We start from the raw sequence: 20783 nt of genomic DNA, 5'->3' as shown, positions 1-20783 counted from the left end.
GACCACTTCCCTGGCCAGTTCCTGACCACTTCCCTGGCCAGTTCCCTGGCCTTGACCAGTTCCCTGACCACTTCCCTGGCCACTTCCCTGGCCTTGACCACTTCCCTGGCCAGTTACCCTACCTTGAGCAGTTCCCTGACCACTTCCTTGGCCACTTCCCTGGCCTTGACCACTTCCCTGGCCAGTTCCCCTACCTTGAGCAGTTCCCTGACCACTTCCTTGGCCACTTCCCCGGCCTTGACCACTTCCCTGACCACGGCCAATTCCCTGACCAGTTCCCTGGCCTTGGCCACTTCCCTGACCAGTTCCCCGGCCGACCACTTAACCAGCTCCCTCACCAACCCCCCAACCAACCCCCTCACCGGCCTTGGCCAGTTCCCTGACCACTTCCCCGGCCTTGGCCAGTTCCCTGACCAGTTCCCTGGCCTTGACCACTTACCAGCCCCCTAACAGTTCCCTGACCATTTCCCTGGCCTTGAGCAGTTCCCTGACCATTTCCCTGACCGCTTCCTTGGCCTTGACCAGTTCCCTGACCACTTCCTTGGCCTTGACCAGTTCCCTGACCACTTCCTTGGCCTTGACCAGTTCCCTGACCGCTTCCTTGGCCTTGACCAGTTGCCACGACCACTTCCCTGGCCAGTTCCCCTACCCGACCACTTCCCTGGCCTTGACCACTTCCCTGGCCAGTTCCCCTACCTTGAGCAGTTCCCTGACCACTTCCCTGGCCAGTTTCCCTACCTTGAGCAGTTCCCTGACCACTTCCCTGGCCTTGCCCAATTCCCTGACCACTTCCATGGCCGACCAATTCCCTGACCACTTCCCTGGCCAGTTCCCCTACCTTGAGCAGTTCCCTGACCACTTCCTTGGCTACTTCCCTGGCCGACCATTTCCCTGACCACTTCCCTGACCTTGACCAATTCCCTGACCACTTCCCTGTCCGACCAATTCCCTGACCACTTCCCTGGCCAGTTCCCCTACCGAGCAGTTCCCTGACCAATTCCCTGACCACTTCCTACCAAAGTTCCCTACCTTGAGCAGTTCCCTGACCAATTCCCTGACTACTTCCCTGGCCAGTTCCCATACCTTGAGCAGTTCCCTGACCAGTTCCCCGGCCAGTTCCCCTACCTTGAGCGGTTCCCTGACCACTTCCCTGGCCTTGACCAATTCCCTGACCACTTCCCTGGCCTTGACCAATTCCCTGACCACTTCCCTGGCCTTGACCAATTCCCTGGCCACTTCCCCTACCTTGAGCACTTCCCTGGCCAGTTCCCCTACCTTGAGCAGTTCCCTGGCCACTTCCTTGGCCTTGACCAATTCCCTGACCACTTCCCTGGCCTTGACCAGCTCCCCGACCACTTCCCTGACCAGTTATCCTACCTTGAGCAGTTCCCTGACCAGTTCCCTGGCCTTGACCAGTTCCCCGACCACTTCCCCGACCTTGACCAATTCCCCGACCACTTCCCTGGCCTTGACCACTTCCCTGGCCAGTTCCCCTACCTTGAGCAGTTCCCTGACCACTTCCATGGCCTTGACCAATTCCCTGACCACTTCCCTGGCCAGTTCCCCTACCTTGAGCAGTTCCCTGACCACTTCCTTGGCCACTTCCCTGCCCTTGGCCACTTCCCTGGCCACTTCCCTGGCCTTGACCACTTCCCTGGCCTTGACCAGTTCCCTGCCCTTGGCCACTTCCCTGCCCTTGGCCACTTCCCTGACCACTTCCCTGCCCTTGACCACTTCCCTGACCACTTCCCTGCCCTTGACCACTTCCCTGCCCTTGACCACTTCCCTGACCAGTTCTCCTACCTTGACCAATTCCCTTACCTTGAGCACTTCCTTGACCAATTCCCTGACCAGTTCTCCTACCTTGAGCACTTCCTTGGCCACTTCCCTGGCCTTGACCAGATCCCTGACCCCTTCCCTGGCCACTTCCCTGGCCTTGACCACTTCCCTGACCACTTCCCTGGCCTTGACCACTTCCCTGGCCACTTCCCTGGCCTTGACCACTTCCCTGACCACTTCCCTGGCCTTGACCACTTCCCTGCCCTTGACCACTTCCCTGACCAGTTCCCCTACCTTGACCACTTCCCTGACCACTACTGACCACTTCCCTGACCAGTTCTCCTACCTTGACCAATTCCCTGACCACTTCCCTGGCCTTGACCACTTCCCTGACCAGTTCCCCTACCTTGAACACTTCCCTGACCACTACCTTGACCATTTCCCTGACCTTGACCAATTCCCTGGCCTTGACCAATTCCCTGGCCAGTTCCCCTATTCCTTGGCCTTCCCTGACCACTTCCCCGACCTTGACCAATTCCCTGGCCACTTCCCTGACCTTGACCAGTTCCCCGACCACTTCCCTGACCTTGACCAGTTCCCCGACCACTTCCCTGACCTTGACCAGTTCCCCGACCACTTCCCTGACCAGTTCTCCTACCTTGACCAATTCCCTGACCACTTCCCTGGCCGACCAATTCCCTGGCCAGTTCCCCTCTTGCAGTTCCCTGCTTCCCTGGCCTTCCACTTCCCTGACCACTTCCCTGGCCACTTCCCTGCCCTTGACCACTTCCCTGACCACTTCTGACCTTGACCACTTCCTTGGCCACTTCCCTGGCCTTGACCAGTTCCCCGGCCACTTCCCTGGCCTTGACCAGTTCCCCGGCCACTTCCCTGGCCAGTTCCCTGGCCACTTCCCTGGCCACTTCCCTGGCCTTGACCAATACCCTGGCCACTTCCCTGGCCTTGACCAATACCCTGGCCACTTCCCCGGCCTTGACCAATACCCTGGCCACTTCCCTGGCCTTGACCAATACCCTGGCCACTTCCCTGGCCTTGACCAATACCCTGGCCACTTCCCTGGCCTTGACCAATACCCTGGCCACTTCCCCGGCCTTGACCACTTCCCTGACCACTTCCCTGGCCTTGACCACTTCCCTGACCACTTCCCTGGCCTTGACCAGTTCCCTGACCACTTTCCTGACCAGTTCTCCTACCTTGACCAATTCCCTGACCACTTCCCTGACCACTTCCCTGGCCTTGAGCAGTTCCCTGACCACTTCCCTGGCCTTGAGCAGTTCCCTGACCACTTCCTTGGCCACTTCCCTGGCCTTGACCAGATCCCCGACCACTTCCCTGGCCTCTTCCCTGCCCTTGACCACTTCCCTGGCCTTGACCACTTCCCTGACCACTTCCCTGCCCTTGACCACTTCCCTGCCCTTGACCACTTCCCTGACCAGTTCTCCTACCTTGACCAATTCCCTGACCACTTCCCTGGCCTTGACCAATTCCCTGGCCAGTTCCCATACCTTGAGCAGTTCCCTGACCACTTCCCTGGCCTTGACCACTTCCCTGACCAATTCCCTGACCACTTCCCTGCCCTTGACCACTTCCCTGACCACTTCCCTGCCCTTGACCACTTCCCTGACCACTTCCTTGGCCACTTCCCTGGCCTTGACCACTTCCCTGGCCACTTCCCTGCCCTTGACCACTTCCCTGCCCTTGACCACTTCCCTGGCCAGTTCTCCTACCTTGAGCACTTCCTTGGCCACTTCCCTGGCCTTGACCAGTTCCCCGACCACTTCCCTGACCAGTTCTCCTACCTTGACCAATTCCCTGAACACCCCCCACCCCTTGACCACTTCCCTGGCCAGTTCCCCTACCTTGAGCAGTTCCCTGACCACTTCCCCGACCTTGACCAATTCCCTGACCACTTCCCTGGCCAGTTTCCCTACCTTGAGCAGTTCCCTGACCACTTCCTTGGCCACTTCCCCTACCTTGACCAATTCCCTGACCACTTCCCTGGCCTTGACCAATTCCCTGGCCACTTCCCTGGCCAGTTTCCCTACCTTGAGCAGTTCCCTGACCACTTCCTTGGCCAGTTCCCCTACCTTGAGCAGTTCCCTGACCACTTCCCTGACCTTGACCAATTCCCTGACCACTTCCCTGACCAGCTCTCCTACCTTGAGAACTTCCTTGGCCACTTCCCTGGCCTTGACCACTTCCATGGCCTTGACCACTTCCCTGGCCACTTCCCTGCCCTTGACCACTTCCCTGACCACTTCCCTGGCCACTTCCCTGGCCTTGACCACTTCCCTGACCTCTTCCCTGACCTGACCACTTCCCTGACCAGTTCTCCTACCTTGACCAATTCCCTGACCAGTTCCCTGGCCTTGACCAATTCCCTGCCCACTTTCCTGGCCTTGAGCAGTTCCCTGACCTCTTCCTTGGCCACTTCCCTGGCCTTGACTAGATCCCCGACCACTTCCCTGATCAGTTCTCCTACCTTGACCAATTCCCTGACCAGTTCTCCTACCTTGACCACTTCCCTGGCCACTTCCCTGACCAGTTCCCCTACCATGGCCACTTCCCTGACCAGTTCCCCTACCATGACCACTTCCCCGACCTTGACCAGTTCCCTGACCACTTCCCCTACCTTGACCACTTCCCTGACCACTTCCCCTACCTTGACCACTTCCTTGGCCACTTCCCGGGCCTTGACCAGTTCCCTGGCCAGTTCCCCTACCGAGCAGTTCCCTGACCACTTCCCTGGCCTTGACCACTGACCAATTCCCTGACCGCTTAGTTCCCCTACACCACGGACACATTTCCCTGACCACTACCCTTGACCACTTCCCCACCTGACCAATGCCCTGACCAATTCCCTGGCCTTGACCAATTCCCTGGCCAGTTCCCCTACCTTGAGCAGTTCCCTGACCCTTCCTTGGGCCAGTTTCCCCTTTGAGCCAATTCCCTGACCACTTCCCTGACCAGTTCCCCTACCTTGACCACTTCCTTGGCCACTTCCCTGACCTGACCAATTCCCTGACCACTTCCCTGGCCAGTTCCCCTACCTTGAGCAGTTCCCTGACCACTTCCTTGGCCACTTCCCTGGCCGACCAATTCCCTGACCACTTCCCTGACCTTGACCTATTCCCTGACCACTTCCCTGGCCAGTTCCCCTACCTTGAGCAGTTCCCTGACCCACTTCCTTGGCCTTTCCCATACCCTGACCACTTCCCTGGCCATTTCCCTGACCATTCCCTGGCCCTGACCACTTCCCTGGCCAGTTCCCCTACCTTGAGCACTTCCCTGACCACTTCCCTGGCCAGTTTCCCCTACCTTGGCCACTTCCCTGGCCCATTCCCGTTCCCCGACAACCTGAACCCCCATTCCCTGACCAGTTCCCCTGGCCAGTTCCCCTACCTTGAGCAGTTCCCTGACCACTTCCCCTGGCCAGCTCTCCTACCTTGACCATTCCCTGACCACTTCCCTGACCTTGACCAAATCCCTGACCACTTCCTTGGCCAGTTCCCTGACCACTCCCATTCCCTTGACCAATTCCCTGGACACTTCCCTGGCCTTGACCAGTTCCCTGACCACTTCCCTGGCCACTTTACCTGTTCCTTGACCAATTCCTGACCACTTCCCTGGCCCAGTTCCCCCACTTTGACAGCACCTGTCCCTCCCTGACCACTTCCCTGGCCTTTCCCACTTCCCTGACCAGTTCCCCTACCTTGAGCACTTCCTGACCCTGACCACTTCCCCTACCTTGACCCACTTTCCCTGGCCAGTTTCCCTACCTTGAGCAGTTTCCCTGACCACTTCCCCTACCTGGACCAGGTTCCCTGGCCAGTTCCCTACCTTGCCAGTTCCCGTCCCTGGACCCAGTTTCCTGGCCATTGACCACTTCCCTGACCAGTTCCCTGGCCTTGACCAGTTCCCCGACCATTTCATGCCAGTTCCCCTACCTTGAGGCAGTTCCCTGGCCCACTTCCTTGGCCAGGTTCCCTGGCCTTGACCAGTTCCTCCCTGACCACTTCCCTGGCCAGTTCCCCTACCTTGGCCAATTCCCTGCCCTTGACCAATTCCCCGACCCTTCTGGCCAACTTCCCTTGACCTTGACCACTTCCCTGAGCCACTTCCCCTGCCTTGAGCAGTTCCATGACCACTTCCTTGGTCACTTCCCTGGCCTTGACCAGTTCCCTGACCACTTCCTCGGCCAGTTCCCCTACCTTGAGCAGTTCCCTGACCACTTCCTTGGCCACTTCCCTGGCCTTGACCACTTCCCTGGCCAGTTCCCCTACCGAGCAGTTCCCTGACCACTTCCGGCCAGTTCCCCTACCTTGACCAATTCCCTGACCACTTCCTTGGCCACTTCCCTGGCCTTGACTACTTCCCTGGCCACTTCCCCGCAGTACCCTTGACAAGTTCCCCGACCAGCTTTCCTTGGCCACTTCCCAGGCCACTTCCCTGGCCCTACCTTGACCAATTCCCTGACCAGTTTCCTGGCCTTGAGCACTTCCTTGGCCACTTCCCTGGCCGACCAGTTCCCTGGCCAGTTCCCCTACCTTGAGCAGTTCCCTGACCACTTCCCCTACTTGAGTGACCGACACTTCCCTGACCCCAGTCCCCTACCTTGACCCACCTCCCTGACCCTTCCCCTACCTTGGCCCACTTCCCTGGCCTTGACCACTTCCCTGACCACTTCCCCCACTTACCCTACCTTGACCACTTCCCGCCTTGACCACTTCCTGTGACCAGTTTCCCCCACTACCATTGGCCAGTTCCCCTGGCCTTGACCAGTTCCCTGCCAATTCCCTGCCCTTGACCCCTTCCCTGACCACTTCCTTGGCCACTTCCCTGGCCTGACCGTTCCCTGACCTGACCTCCCCTACCTGACCACTTCCCTGGCCACTTCCCTGGCCTGACCAGTTCCCTGACCACTTCCTTGGCCACTTCCCAGGCCTGACCAGTTCCCCGACCACTTCCCTGACCAGTTCCCCTACTTTGACCAGTTCCCTGACCACTTCCTCCCCTAACTTGGCCTACTTCCCTGGCCACTTCCCCGACCTTCACCACTTTCCAGACCACTTCCCCGACCATGTGGTTCACTGCATGCATGGCCACTGGTGGTTGGGCAACATTTCTGTGTGGCAGGACACTGGCCATCATGGAAACAGCTTTCAGCACCTGCTGGAATCTTGTTCAGCTTGGGACATTGACCCGGCTTTACTGCATGGACACAGATAGTCAGCTTTAATCTGTGCATATAGACTGTTGCCACTTCCATATACAGTCGTGGCCAAAAGTTTTGAGAATTACATAAATATTAGATTTCAAAAAGTTTGCTGCTAAACTGCTTTTATATCTTTGTTTCAGTGATGTACTGAAATATAATTACAAGCACTTCATACGTTTCAAAGGCTTTTATCAACAATTACATGACATTTATGCAAAGAGTCAGTATTAGCAGTGTTGGCCTTTCTTTTTCAGGACCTCTGCAATTCGACTGGGCATGCTCTCAATCAACCTTCTGGGCCAAATCCTGACTGATAGCAACCCATTCTTTCTAATAACTTTCTTGGAGTTTGTCAGAATTAGTGGGTTTTTGTTTGTCCACCCGCCTCTTGAGGATTGACCACAAGTTCTCCAATGGGATTGGGAGAGATCGGGGAGTTTCCAGGCCATGGACCCAAAATTTCAACATTCTGGTCCCCGAGCCACTTCGTTATCACTTTTGCCTTTATGGCACGGTGCTCCATCGTGCTGGAAAATGCATTGTTCTTCACCAAAACTGTTGTTGGATGTTGGAAGAAGTTGCTGGTTGGAGGGTGTTTTGGTACAATTCTTTATTCATGGCTGTGTTTGTGGGCAGAATTGTGAGTGAGCCCACTCCCTTGGATGAGAAGCAACCCCACACATGAATGGTGTCAGGATGCTTTACTGTTGGCATGACACAGGACTGATGGTAGCGCTCACCTTTTCTTCTCCGGACAAGCCTTTTACAGATGCCCCAAACAATCGGAAAGGGGCTTCATCGGAGAATAGTGACTTTGCCCCAGTCCTCAGCAGTCGATTCACTATACTTTTCTGCAGAAGATCAATCTGTCCCTGAGGGTTTTTTTTTTTTTTGGAGAGAGAAGTGGCTTCTTTGCTGCCCTTCTTGACACCAGGCCATCTTCCAAAAGTCTTCGCCTCACTGTGCGTTGCAGATGCGCTCACACCTGCCTGCTGCCATTCCTGAGCAAGCTCTGCACTGGTGGCACTCAGATCCCGCAGCTGAATCCTCTTTAGGAGACCATCCTGGCGCTTGCTGGACTTTCTTGGACGCCCTGAAGCCTTCTTTACAAGAATTGACTTTTTTCCTTGATGTTCTTGATGAACCTATGAATTGTTGATTTAGGTGCAATCTTAGTAGCCACAATATCCTTGCCTGTGAAGCCATTTTTATGCAACGCAAATGATGGCTGCACGCGTTTTCTTTGCAGGTCAACCATGGTTAACAATGATTTCAAGCATCACCCCTCCTTTTAACATGTCAAGTCTGCCATTCTAAACCCAATCAGCCTGACATAATGATCTCCAGCCTTGTGCTTGTCAACATTCTCACCTGAGTTAACAAGATGATTACTGAAATGATCTCAGCAGGTCCTTTAATGACAGCAATGAACTGCAGTGGAAAGGTTTTTTTGGGGATTAAGTTTAATTTTCATGGCAAAGAAGGACTATGCAATTCATCTGATCACTCTTCATAACATTCTGGAGTATATGCAAATTGCTATTATAAAAACTTAAGCAGCAACTTTTCCAATTTCCAATATTTATGTAATTCTCAACTTTTGGCCACGACTGTACAGCAAGAAACACTCAAAGCATGAATAGCAAGTTTTACCTACAGAGTGAATAATATTCTAAGTATTATTCCTCTATTTTCTAAAGCCATCCTGTGTTGACCAGCAAAAGGCTAAATATTATTATTATTATTATTATTATTATTATTATTATTATTATTATTATTAAAAAGTGACAAACAAAAATACCTGTATATGGAGGTGTACAGTAATGTCCACATCCATTGCTGCAGCACTTCTCATTGGTGGGACAGTTAGAGTCACTGTTACAGGATGTGGTACACAATCTTCTTCCAGAGGTTTGGGGTGGACACTCTCCTGGCTTTGCTGTTATAGACAGCATGACAAAGCATCACTGAATGCTGAACATTTCCATTCACTCAAATTAAAGTTTCACATAACACTTCAATCCCTGCTTAAAAACTTACTGTATTCAGTGTGTTAGGGTGAAGTCGGCTAAAATGGGCCATCAGGTAAAATGGGGCAAATAAGGTTGTAGAATCATCTCTAACTTTTTACAGCCAATCACAAAAACTGATCTTACATTGTTGCTTCAACACTTGTTGACACCACATTGGTCAGATTTTTATATTCTTATTCATTATTATTATTATTAGCAGCAGCAGGCAGGGCATTATTATTCTTACATTATTATTGTCATTAAATTTATTACTATTAGCAGTATTAAAGCAGGGCCGAGTAATTACATTACAAAAAAAACTTGTCAAAGAAAAGGTAGAAATGGCTGGTTAAGCTAAAATGGGCCACAATTATTTGACATGCGCTTTCAAAAAAAAAAATTGAAAAAGATACTTCCATTTTTGTGAAAAAAGGATAATTTTAGGTAGAAATGGCTGGTTAAGCTAAAATGGGCCACAATTTTCAGCTAAAAATGGCCTGCATCCACACATACTTTTACACAGAAATTGAGGGTGAAAATATGTTTATAGTCCAAGATATGCATCCATACATAAAGGGAAAAGAACTACATACAGGAAGTAGCTACAGAAAAGGTTTTTGGTCAAAGGGGTTCTAATCTTTAACAAAATATTTGTCAAGCATACATGCACACAAAATACAATCAGTTAACAGAGACACCTGTACAAGATTCAGTTCATTTTTAAATTGCATTGTTTAGTGAAATATTCTTTCAACTAATGAAATAGATTTATGGTGTTGTTATGGCACACTAAAGACAAGGGTCAATTTACGGTTTAAAATTAAATTTGTCGAAATTACCTGTTTTTTTTTATTGGCCCATTTTACCTGAATGTTTGCGGTTGTTCAAGAAGGTACCTGCTGATACTGCAACTCCATTTTAAAATACTTTCACATTAAAAAAAAAAAAATTGCGGTGGTTCCACATGTTTGTATCGTTATTTGGACATAATTAAATCAAGTTATAGGACGTCTAATTTTAGTTGAGTTTACTCCAGCCAAGTCCACACAAAGCCAGAGCTTTCCCTATTCAATCTTTTTTCCCCCTCAAGAAATATCTGCGTCTACATGAAACAGACACAAAACGATGTAGTATACCAGAATCAGAATGAGCTTTATTGCCAAGTATGCTTGCGCATACAAGGAATTTTTTTTAGTGACATAAGCTTCCAGAATGCAGAGACAAAAAAAAAAAAAAAAAAAAACCCACATGAATAAATTGTATAAACAGTTGTGCCAGAGATAATGGAATAGAATTGAGTAAGATGCAGGGATGTACTAGGATGGAGGGGTAACAAATAAGGATATTGCACATTTTTATTGCATAAGTGAGAAACATTTAACTGTTCATGAGGTAGAATAGTTAACATGCCAGACCAGTATGTGGCGCTGTAATTCTGCCACCGAGATACACTAAAAATGGAGAAAATGATTTAGCATATTTTGTTTGAAGATTTGCGCATAAACCCTGCATGCGGTGTACAAATGAACATGGAACAATACATAAATCTGTGTTAATGTTAGTTAATAAAAAGACAATCATTCAGTGTTTGTTCATGTTTTTGTTGGCGTTACATGGTGTCTGACTAGGGGCAAGACGTGGGCTGATGACGTCATTGTTTCAGAAAATATATGGATTTGCGGTCCACATGAAAACACAAGGGTGGCGTTTTCAGATTTATCCACTCTGGCGGTCACCGGTTCGGTGTTTAAAAAAAAATAAAAAATATATATAATAATAATAAATAAAAAAAAAAAATAAAAGGAGACCAATATATATATATATATATAAAAAAAAAAAAACACGTTTCCATGTTGCCGCTTTCCCCTCCTCCGGGTTACTTTAAGGAGATCAATTCCATACTCTCCCAGTTTATCTGGAATGGTAAATGACCCAGAATAAAACTTGTCACATTCCAGCATCCTATACTTTCCGGAAGATTGCTTGTACCAAATCTTTAAATTTATATTATTTTAAGTCATTCCAACTTAAGGCTCTTCATACTTGGGTCGATCGTCAATCTAAAGCTTCATGGAGAGTAGTCAAAGCGGACTAGGTTAAACCACATAGGCTCCAAGATATTTTATTTGCTGGCACAGGAAACAATGATAAATATAAATTTGGCCCGGTTGTGGCCAATTCTATTAGGATTTGGAAAAGGGTGGAATGTCTGATGGGAGGACCTTTCAAATTTTGTAACATACCCTTATAGCACAACTTTAACTTTTTATGTGGAAATCGGCCATTTGTCCAGCCCTCTTGGTCTGCTCATGTTAACCAAGGACTCTGCTCGCTTCAAGAATTAAGAACTAAGTTTTGTTTACCAGCATCATCATATTTTGTCTTCTCAGTTACACTCTGCTCTCAAGGCCTGTGGAGTTCCCTGGGCATCCCCCGTTTCCTCTCATCCTATGTGGGATTGGATCGCACCACCCTCTGGTCGGCCATCATAAACTTAATGATCACATTGCAAAGCCTCTTTCTATTAAACATATGGAATCATGAATTACCAGATTTTGACTTATCAGTCGACTGGGAGAGGGTGTGGTCTAATCTAATCTTAATTTCTAAACTTGGCTCATCATCTTATCCATTTCAAAAGCATACATAACTCCTTTAAAATGAAACTGCAATCAACCTATAACTGCCATATCTGTAACACTGTATCATCAGGTACTTTTTCTACAGGTTTTGGAAATGTTGAATTGTTGTAAGTCTATGGACACATGTGAATTCGGTTTGCTCATATGGGACTATTGATGCATGGCAGGGTTCCTCAAATCTTGCCCTGGAAGGCCAATGCACTGCAGAGTTTCTCCAACCATGATCAAACTCACCTACCTGTGATTTTCTAATGACCCTGAAGGCATTAATTAGCATGCTCAGGTGTGTTTGATTAGGGTTAGAGCTAAACTCTGCAGGAAAGTGGATCTCGTGGGCCAGATTTGAGAACCCCTGATGCATGGCAATGTTTTTCTTCTAACATTTTGGAGTATGTAAAGGATACGGGGCCTCAGTTTGCTCTAGTTCATCCTACATGAAATAGCGGAGTAGAGAATGTTCCACCTCTGACCATGCAAGTTCAGAAAAAGTGTTATAATAACATTAACAAGCAAGATATATTTTTGCTTTACACATGTTAGTTGTTGGCAGTTTAAGGACGTACTAACGTGCACAGACATTGAGGGGCAGGGGCTCAAATGGGAAAAAAATAAAATTAAAATTAAAAAGGGTACTTCTACACGTTCTGTACGTAATTATTCAGGAATTATTAAACGTTGTTATTAAAAAGTTATTAGTATCAGAAATAGATTTGAATATATTACAATAGCCTCTGTTAATATTGCTCTATACTGAAATGAAAGCTTAACTTAGTATCTTGGAAATAAAGCCTTTAAATCCGTACTGTATTTAGTCAGTTATTTTTCTGAATAAGTTATGGTGTATATTTTTAATGTCCTGATTGAGCAACATCTGTTTCAGACTCTCCAAGATCGCACAAATGTTTACTAGCATTACCGTTTCCATGTAAATTGTTGCATGCATAATTATTAATTTAACCACTGTTTAAATCATTACCTACTTCAAAGTGAATGCAGTTAACAAAATGGTTGAAACATTTGCACTTAGCGCCGAATTACGGATAAAAACACTAACAAAATTATATGAACAATGAATAAGTGTACAAGGCAAATAAAGGTATACAAAGCACAAATCTTTCTTCAGATTTGAGAAAGAGCACTTTGTCGTTTGTTATATACACACACACGTTGGTTGTGTCTGTCTGATGTTCGCTACTGTAATGAACGTAGCTTTTTACTAAGTAGGGGAAATTCCCGACATTAAAAAAATAAAAATAATAACCGTTTACATGCCTAGGGTGTTTGCATTGTAAGAATGCACAGAGATACTTCAGATTTAAAAATGCTGACTTGTTAGGTGATGTTTTCTCATTAAAATCATACAATTCCTATTAATTCAAGGGAACGTTTAAGCACACTAGGGATTACCAATATGGCGGCACGGCGGCTCCACTTTCATGATGTCATGAGCAATCCAGTTCTCTATTATAGATCAGTGGCTCTCACACAGAAAGTCGTACCAGGAAATTCCTTATATGGACAAAAGCGTCCAGCCTTCGCTGTATGAAAACAGTGGTTTCCACAGAAGAACAGAAATGTTTGGAAACATAAAGACATTAAACATACGACTGCAAACATATGGTTTGTGTTTTTCCAAGTCATCTCCAGGTAATAACTAAAGTATATGAACAGTGCAGTGCTAATTGACAAAGGATTTACTACAGTATAGATACTATTCTGCCTTACGCGATTAAAAATAAAATAAAGTGTTTATATACTACAAACATTAACAAATTATTATTGATTATTGTCCAGCGGTTATCTAATTTCTAAGCCAATTAAAAGCTAGAAATTAGAGAAAAAGAGTTACTTATACACTACCAGTCAAAAGTTTTAAACAGAAAATTGTTAAGATTTTTTTTTTTTTTTTTTAAGAAGTCTTGTTCACCCAGATTGCATTTGTTTTGATCCAAAGTACAGCAAAACTTTTAAAAAGTTTTGACCATTTAAAATAATGGTTTTCTATTTGAACATTTTAAAAATGTTATGTGATTTCAAAGCTAAATTTTTAGCATCATTACTCCAGGTCACACGATCCTTCAGAAATCATTCTGTTTCGGTGCTCACAAAACATTATGTTGATGTTGAAAACAGCGGAGTAGAATTTTTCAGGTTTCTTTGAACAGAAAGTTCAGAAGAACAGCATTAGTCTGAAATAGAAATCTTTTGTAACATACATGTCTTTATCATCACTTTTGATCAATTTAAAGCAGGGGTCTCCAACCCTGCTCCTGGAGAGCTACTGTCCTTCAGATTTCCGCTCCAACCCCAATCAAACACACCTGAAGCAGCTAATAAAGGTGTTAAGGGCTACTTGATAATTACAGACAGGTGTGTTAGAGCAGTGTTGGAGATCTCTGATTTAAAGCATCCTTGCTAAATAAAAAAAAAAAAAAAAAAAAAAAAAAAAAAAACACACACACACACAACACACACATATACACGTACATAAATATAAAATAAAATGTTATTTATAAAAGTATTATTTGATCTCATGCATAGCTTATTTGATGGTATTATACATCAGTTACCAAAACGTGTAATGAACCTGACAGCTCTTCTCACCTGTGTTTCCTCCTTGAGTAGCGTGTGTAATGCTCAAGTATCCAGACAGACATGATAAAACAGCAATCAGCGAGCAGTACACTCGAGCTGTCATCCTCCCGACCTGCGGTCGCACAATAATCTCTGCTGGAAAACGCGCGTCAGGAAAAACGGACAGCGAGGCGCACAGAACTAACACGAATAAGCGTATCGCTGTAACATACACCTCTGTAAAATGGGCTTTTAAAGATCCAGGGAGATCAGGTCATCTCCAGCTCTAATCGAACTCACCTGTCTGTAGCTTTCTAGTAATCTGGAAGCAGCATGTGCACACGTATGCTGCTTCCCAATGTGCCTACTAATACTACGCCCTTAAAGTATGCACTTTTTTGGTGAAGAAAAAGTACACACTTTTGAGTTGATCTGCGAGCCTTGGGTCTTCATACAGAGAACTCTGCTCATATTTTCTGCATAATGATGCATTTAAAAGTTAGCGAATAATGTTTATAAAAATTCACTTTGCTATTGCAGATGAAATATAACACAGATAACATAATTTTTTTTTTTTTTTTTTTTTTTTACCAGGTTAAATGGTGATTATTAGTAACTCAAACCCCTTTATTTAAGCCTCTCTACTTAATCGTCGGTCGCGCGCATCTGCCATGTTTGTAGTTTTTAATGCTTTTTATTCGTGTTTGTAGTTCTCAACCGAATCATTCGTCAGGGCGCAATGGACTGTGGGTAATATTAGCCATTAGAGTATGCACAGATCCACACTTCAAAAATCAACCTGAAATAGTAGACCATCCGGGGACTTTTGGCATATACTTTTCAACATACTCTGCTTTGGGACACACTTATTCTAATCTCACATACTATTTAGTATGGATAGTATGAACATTGGGACGCACCTGAGCACCTGCTCTTTTTCTTCCTCGAGAGAAAGTGTCCTTTTTTCCGGGGAGTTTTTTTTTTTTTTTTTTTTTTTTTTAATAAATGAATAGCCTATATATGTGCATGTGTGTGTTTCGGTTTGTGCACAGCTTGAGTTAATGATATTTTTAATAGAATGACACAAACCTGTAGCTCACATGGGCTCTTCAATCGCGTTTGCTTGCATTTATTTTCAGTGCTACACAAACTTTTTTCGAGTGAGTTTTGAGCAAAAACTGAAAAACACTGCATGGATTAGGATGCGTTATCCAGGATCACAAAACCTCAGGCAATTTAATTCAGTTCAGTTCAGTTCAAATTGGATTACTGCCATGACAAATATTTCACAGTAAAGAATTAAAATTTGTCCAAATATTGAGAAACAGTAACAAGAACATAACGATTTATATTAATTATACAGTGTGTGTGTGTGTGTGTGTGTGTGTGTGTGTGTGAGAGAGAGAGAGAGAGAGAGAGAGAGAGAGTCAGTCACTGTCTCCATCTTCAGGAGGTGCCCCAAGTTCTTCTTCTGCTGCCTGAAAAAAAGCATAGGCTAAATAACAATATTTACCAATCACTTCAATTACTTTTTAATTGCTTTTAATTACACTTAGGTGTGTACTTCTAGAGGACCAAACATGCAAAAATGACAAATAAATAAATATATAGATAAATAAATAAATAAATAAATAAATATATTTAATAGGAAAATAAATAAAAGAATAAATGATTTGATGAAACAAATATAATTCACTACAATAAAATTTTATCCCGAATTTTATTTGGCCTTTTTTCTTTTAAATTTTCTGTACTTATTTTTTTAATTAATTTAATTAATTTAATTATTTATTTAAAAAAAGAATTATATGTTCATTATATATATATATATATATATATATATATATATATATATATATATATATATATATATATATTCACGCATGTATTTATCTCCAGATTTATTTATACATTTATTTCTTTTTACTTTTCCATGTGGAACATAGACATTTTTTAATACACTTTTTTTTTCTTTAAACACAATACACACAATTTGTTTATTTCTATACTTCATGCTGGGTTCAACACAATATACAAGAAACAGAGAGATACAGTATCCTGTTATAAAATATTTTTCGTATAAACCCCAGCAAACACAGAACGCTCCACTAACGTTAGTTTTTGGTTCCCATTTGGATATTTTTTTGGAAACCAAATACTAACATTAGTGTAACGTTCTTTTGTATTTTTTGCAACCATAAAATAATGTTTCCCGAACGTTGCATGGTGATTATTAAGTAACCGAAAATTAACTTACAAAGAAGATTCCCTGATTTTTAAAAAAAAAATTTTATTTAATTTTTTTGCAACCATAAAATAACATTCCCAGAAAGTTGCAGGGTGGTTGTTTTTAAAATAACCTAAAAATAACTTACAGAGAACGTTCCCTATTGATTATTCTCAGGTTATTTTTATAACCCTGTAAAACGATCCAATGAAAGCGTTGCAGATTTTTGTGTAATGACTAATACTTATACAGAAATTCTTTCAATATAGCATTTATTATAATATTAATAAGATTAATAAAAATGCATTTTAACTTATATTAAGCCAGTGTTAAGCATAGAGTGATAACAGAAATCATAAATCTGTGGGTTTGTTTCATCTTCATTTACTGCGCGCCTCTGATCTGTACGCGCTGCTCTAGCACGCGTTTCCACCTGTCTTCCGCAGAGAGCCGCGCGCTCACGGAATTTAAATAGTGAACATCAGTCATAACTCCATTTGTTATTTTTTTTTAAATGCCTATTTATATTACAGTCACTACACTCTAAAAAAAATATACACACATTGTTATTCATATGCATCTAATGCACAAGTATATATTTTTTCTCTGGTACTACTTTAACAACTGTTAACAACTGTCATTCTTTCAAAAAATCATCTCATTCTTTCTTTAGGTGTTCATATTTTTATTGGAATCATTTCAAGTTGTAATATGTAGTGAGAAAATTTTGTTTGATCAATAGCATAAATATATGAACGTCTTCAGTAGTCATTTTAACAATATCTTAATTAAGCAGCAGACAATGCAACACATATTTTCAAAAGGCATCCGTTGGCATACTGTAATGTAAAAATCCTGTATTTGATAAATGATTCATTTAGATAGATTATTCATTATTTACCCATTTAGATCTGTAAATAACCCTTTTAGCTTCAATTTTATTAGGTTGGCTTGATGAAGGCAACTTAATGATCTGCTTTTTAAGCTTTATTATTATTATTGATTTTATTAATATTTAATTTTTGTGTTGCACCCACTACATAAAGACCACTGAATACTACCTCTGGATGGTGAAAACTCGACATGAGGCAGCAAAAAAGCATTGATCGTTAATCATTACACAGCTGGTGTAATAATGAATGCAAAAGATGAGGTCATAAAGAGACATTTAATGTCAAAGGTAATGAAGTTGTACTTATCTCTCTCTTTAAATAGCAACACATTTGCATGCCAATGCATAAATGTAGCACAAGATTGTGTTAACAGTTGTCATAAATGCCTGCTTAGATGTTGTTTGTTACTCTGGTTTTATTTACTACTTTATTTCTAAAGCTATACTTTAGCGCACAATACCTTGCCTAATTCATGAATATGTTTTGTTCAAATTGCATTTAATACTTTTTTACACAGTTGAAATTTAATGATTTTGATGCAGCAGTTGGGCCACTTAATGTACATTGTACCCACTGGACCTTGGTGGTGAGTGTTGTAGTTGGTACAATAATTTCATCCATTAGTCAATTTCAACCCTTTTTAGCATAAAGAAACTGTTTGGACATTATTTCTTTTTAATATTTTGTGTAAATATTTTTGAAAAAAGTGAAATGTGTATTGCATGTAGAACTTATAGTCATTACTATGAATATATTTAATTGTGAGGTAAACAGCAAATAGAAAATGTTGGCATACTACAGTTAAATAAATAGAAAAATTGGTTGACTGTTAAATTCTTTCAGCGTCTTTCAAACACTTCCCATCTATTTCTCTACACCTTGTATCAATTTGAGTATATCTGGCTTATTATAAGGGTTACATAAAATATGTGTGTCTTAAGGTATCATTACAGGGTGCCTTTTTCTACAGTATAAAATATTTTTCATTTTCAGTTTCTAAATGCTGCTTCAAAAGAAGTGTCAGTTATAGACCTTTTAGGTTCAAATGAAGTAGAACAGTCTAGGGCCCTGTCTACACAAACGCAGTTATTTTTTAAAACCGCAGCTTTTTCTACGCGGTTTGGCCGTTCGTCCACACGCAAACACAGCACTAGGTCACTGAAACCGAACATTTTTGAAGGGTGAGGATTTTCAAAAACTCTGGTAGCAGTGTTATCGTGTAGACAGCGAAACCAGAGATTTTGGTTTGTGACGCCGGAGCATGCATGTTATCTCCACCTATTGGAAACTTTTTCAGGTTTCTGATTGGCCAACATGGCTTAACGGTTGAGATTATATCGCCACCTGTTGGTTTGGCATGCTCTTGACAGTGCTTCATAGCATGCTTTTGCGTTTTCATGTGGTAGGAGATTTAAAAAAAAAAAACGGAAGTTGGAAAAACTCTGTTTATTAAAATATCCGTGTACATGTGGACATGGCCTAAGACAGCAAGAGAAAGATTTAGGTACTTTTAGTGTGCTTTTACACCTGGCCCATTGTTTCGGAACCTGGCACGTTTCCCCCTTACCTTGGTTTATTTGGGCATATGTAAACATGGCAATCGCACTCGGATCCACGCCAAAACAAATGGTCCGAGATCGCCTGAACGAGGTGGTCTCGGCTCGATTGAAAACAAAGTCTGGAGCGGTTCGGTTGTAGTGAGAAAGCAATCCGATCCAACAGACCAACGAACCAGGCTACATCACAATGTATAATGAGTAATTTCGCAAGGTCAGTGAAAAACAGTAGACGATGTCTGTGGGTGAACACATCTTCGCCATTCAAAATCAAAGCGCGCCTTTTCATTTTATCCTGCCGACTTAATGCTCTTCGTAGTAGGTGCATTTTAACAATGTTTTCCCGACGAATCCTGGACTCCTGCTCAAAATGATAAATTAGTATATTAATATAACAGCAGCTATATATATATATATATATATATATATATATATATAAAATATCAATAAGCCAAAGCTGTTGTAGTTCCGTCAAAGCTGGTTCGATCCTGACGGCTGACAGCTATGAGCAGAATTCTGAAAAAAAAAATAGACCATGGAACTTTGACCAATGAGTCACGTTTACTCGCACGTGACTTGTATTAACAATTTTGGGCCATTAATAAACTTTGCCGTGTGAAAGCAAACCACACCAAGAATAAAATGCAACATTGTAATAATTTTAATCCCTGTTTCGGAACGAAGCATTCGATCTACAGGTGTGAAAGCATTATAATTCCATTGTTTGTTGCATTTAATCAAAGCTATAAATATAGATGCTGAGACTGTTTGCAATTGTTTTTTAGGAGGTTCTTCCAAATGCACCACAACATTCTGGGCAGAAAACATTGGTGCAATATCAGATGGAGGCCAATGAATATTAGCCACACAAACCAGCAGGATGGAAATAGTTGTGGGGTTTTTGTTATGAAGGTATAGAAATATATTTAACATAAATGGAAAAACTCATTCAGACAGTAAGGATAAATGTTCTATATGATATAACGACCTTTTCTGTTATTACAGTACTTATAGTTTAGGGAGGTAATACTCTCAGAATTCCCTGATGTCCCCAACAATATTTCCATCGACGCAAGCCTGGAGGCAATAACTGAAATTAGGCAACAGATGGCAGCTCCTATTTTAGCAGTTGTTTATTTATTGGGATAAATACAGAATAATTTCTTCTTCAGTCGTGATTGCTGCTATAAAGTGAACTTTAAAAGTTATCCATGAGGCAGAGGCTATTCAAAGTGTTTGCCAGCTGTGTGTCTGCAAAGAGAAAGCTGAGAATGCACTCTGGATGAATATTAAGACATTTCCAGTCTCTCTGTCATATTTTTTATAACCATTACACCAAAATTATTTTGTGAAACAATACATACAATAATACAAAACTTTTTTTATTACAATTTCATTCCAAATCAGATCCAGTGTGACAGCTGCTTGCTCTGGACACCTACAAAGTGCACTGCCTGGACACAGAAGGAGGTGGACTTAGTAACCAAGGATAAGAAATTTTGCATTGTGTAAATATACACCTGATATGATACTACAACTGAAAGCAATACCCTAGCTTGGCTGTTTAAGAAAGGTTAAATGTCAAAAATAAGACAATGATGTTGTCAAGCATTACTGTGGATAGAAAAAATAATTTTGAAAACTCAAACTAAAACCGTAAGACAAATGAAGAAGGACAAATAGCTGTTAAAAAAATAATACAGAAAATAAGTTGTGTTAAAGACTTTCAAACTCTATTTTCAACATCTTGTATCAATCGGAAAGGTTCTTTAGAAGTATAAACGCATGAAAGTTGATGAGCCTTACTGTGAAAAAGGGTACTGAATGTAAAAACGTAAGATTAATGAAAAAGGACAAATAG

The 20783-nt window shown here is 43.2% G+C and overlaps 1 protein-coding gene across 1 annotated transcript; it reads right to left on the bottom strand.

The window, feature by feature from the left end:
- Positions 1–6814: 6814 nt before the first annotated feature.
- On the bottom strand, positions 6815–14494 carry LOC122135027 (waprin-Rha1-like). The gene is made up of 3 exons (XM_042712474.1): positions 14277–14494; positions 8820–8957; positions 6815–7011 (listed from the first exon to the last, which is right to left on the bottom strand). Exons 1-3 carry the CDS (start codon positions 14368–14370, stop codon positions 6815–6817), a joined length of 429 nt encoding a protein of 142 aa, XP_042568408.1. The 5' UTR covers positions 14371–14494.
- Between the last annotated feature and the right edge of the window lie 6289 nt (positions 14495–20783).

Source organism: Cyprinus carpio, chromosome A22, assembly GCF_018340385.1.
Source record: "Cyprinus carpio isolate SPL01 chromosome A22, ASM1834038v1, whole genome shotgun sequence".
Lineage (NCBI taxonomy): Eukaryota > Metazoa > Chordata > Actinopteri > Cypriniformes > Cyprinidae > Cyprinus > Cyprinus carpio.
Note: the sequence above shows the minus strand (reverse complement) of the source record. Positions and strands in the feature narration are given on the sequence as shown.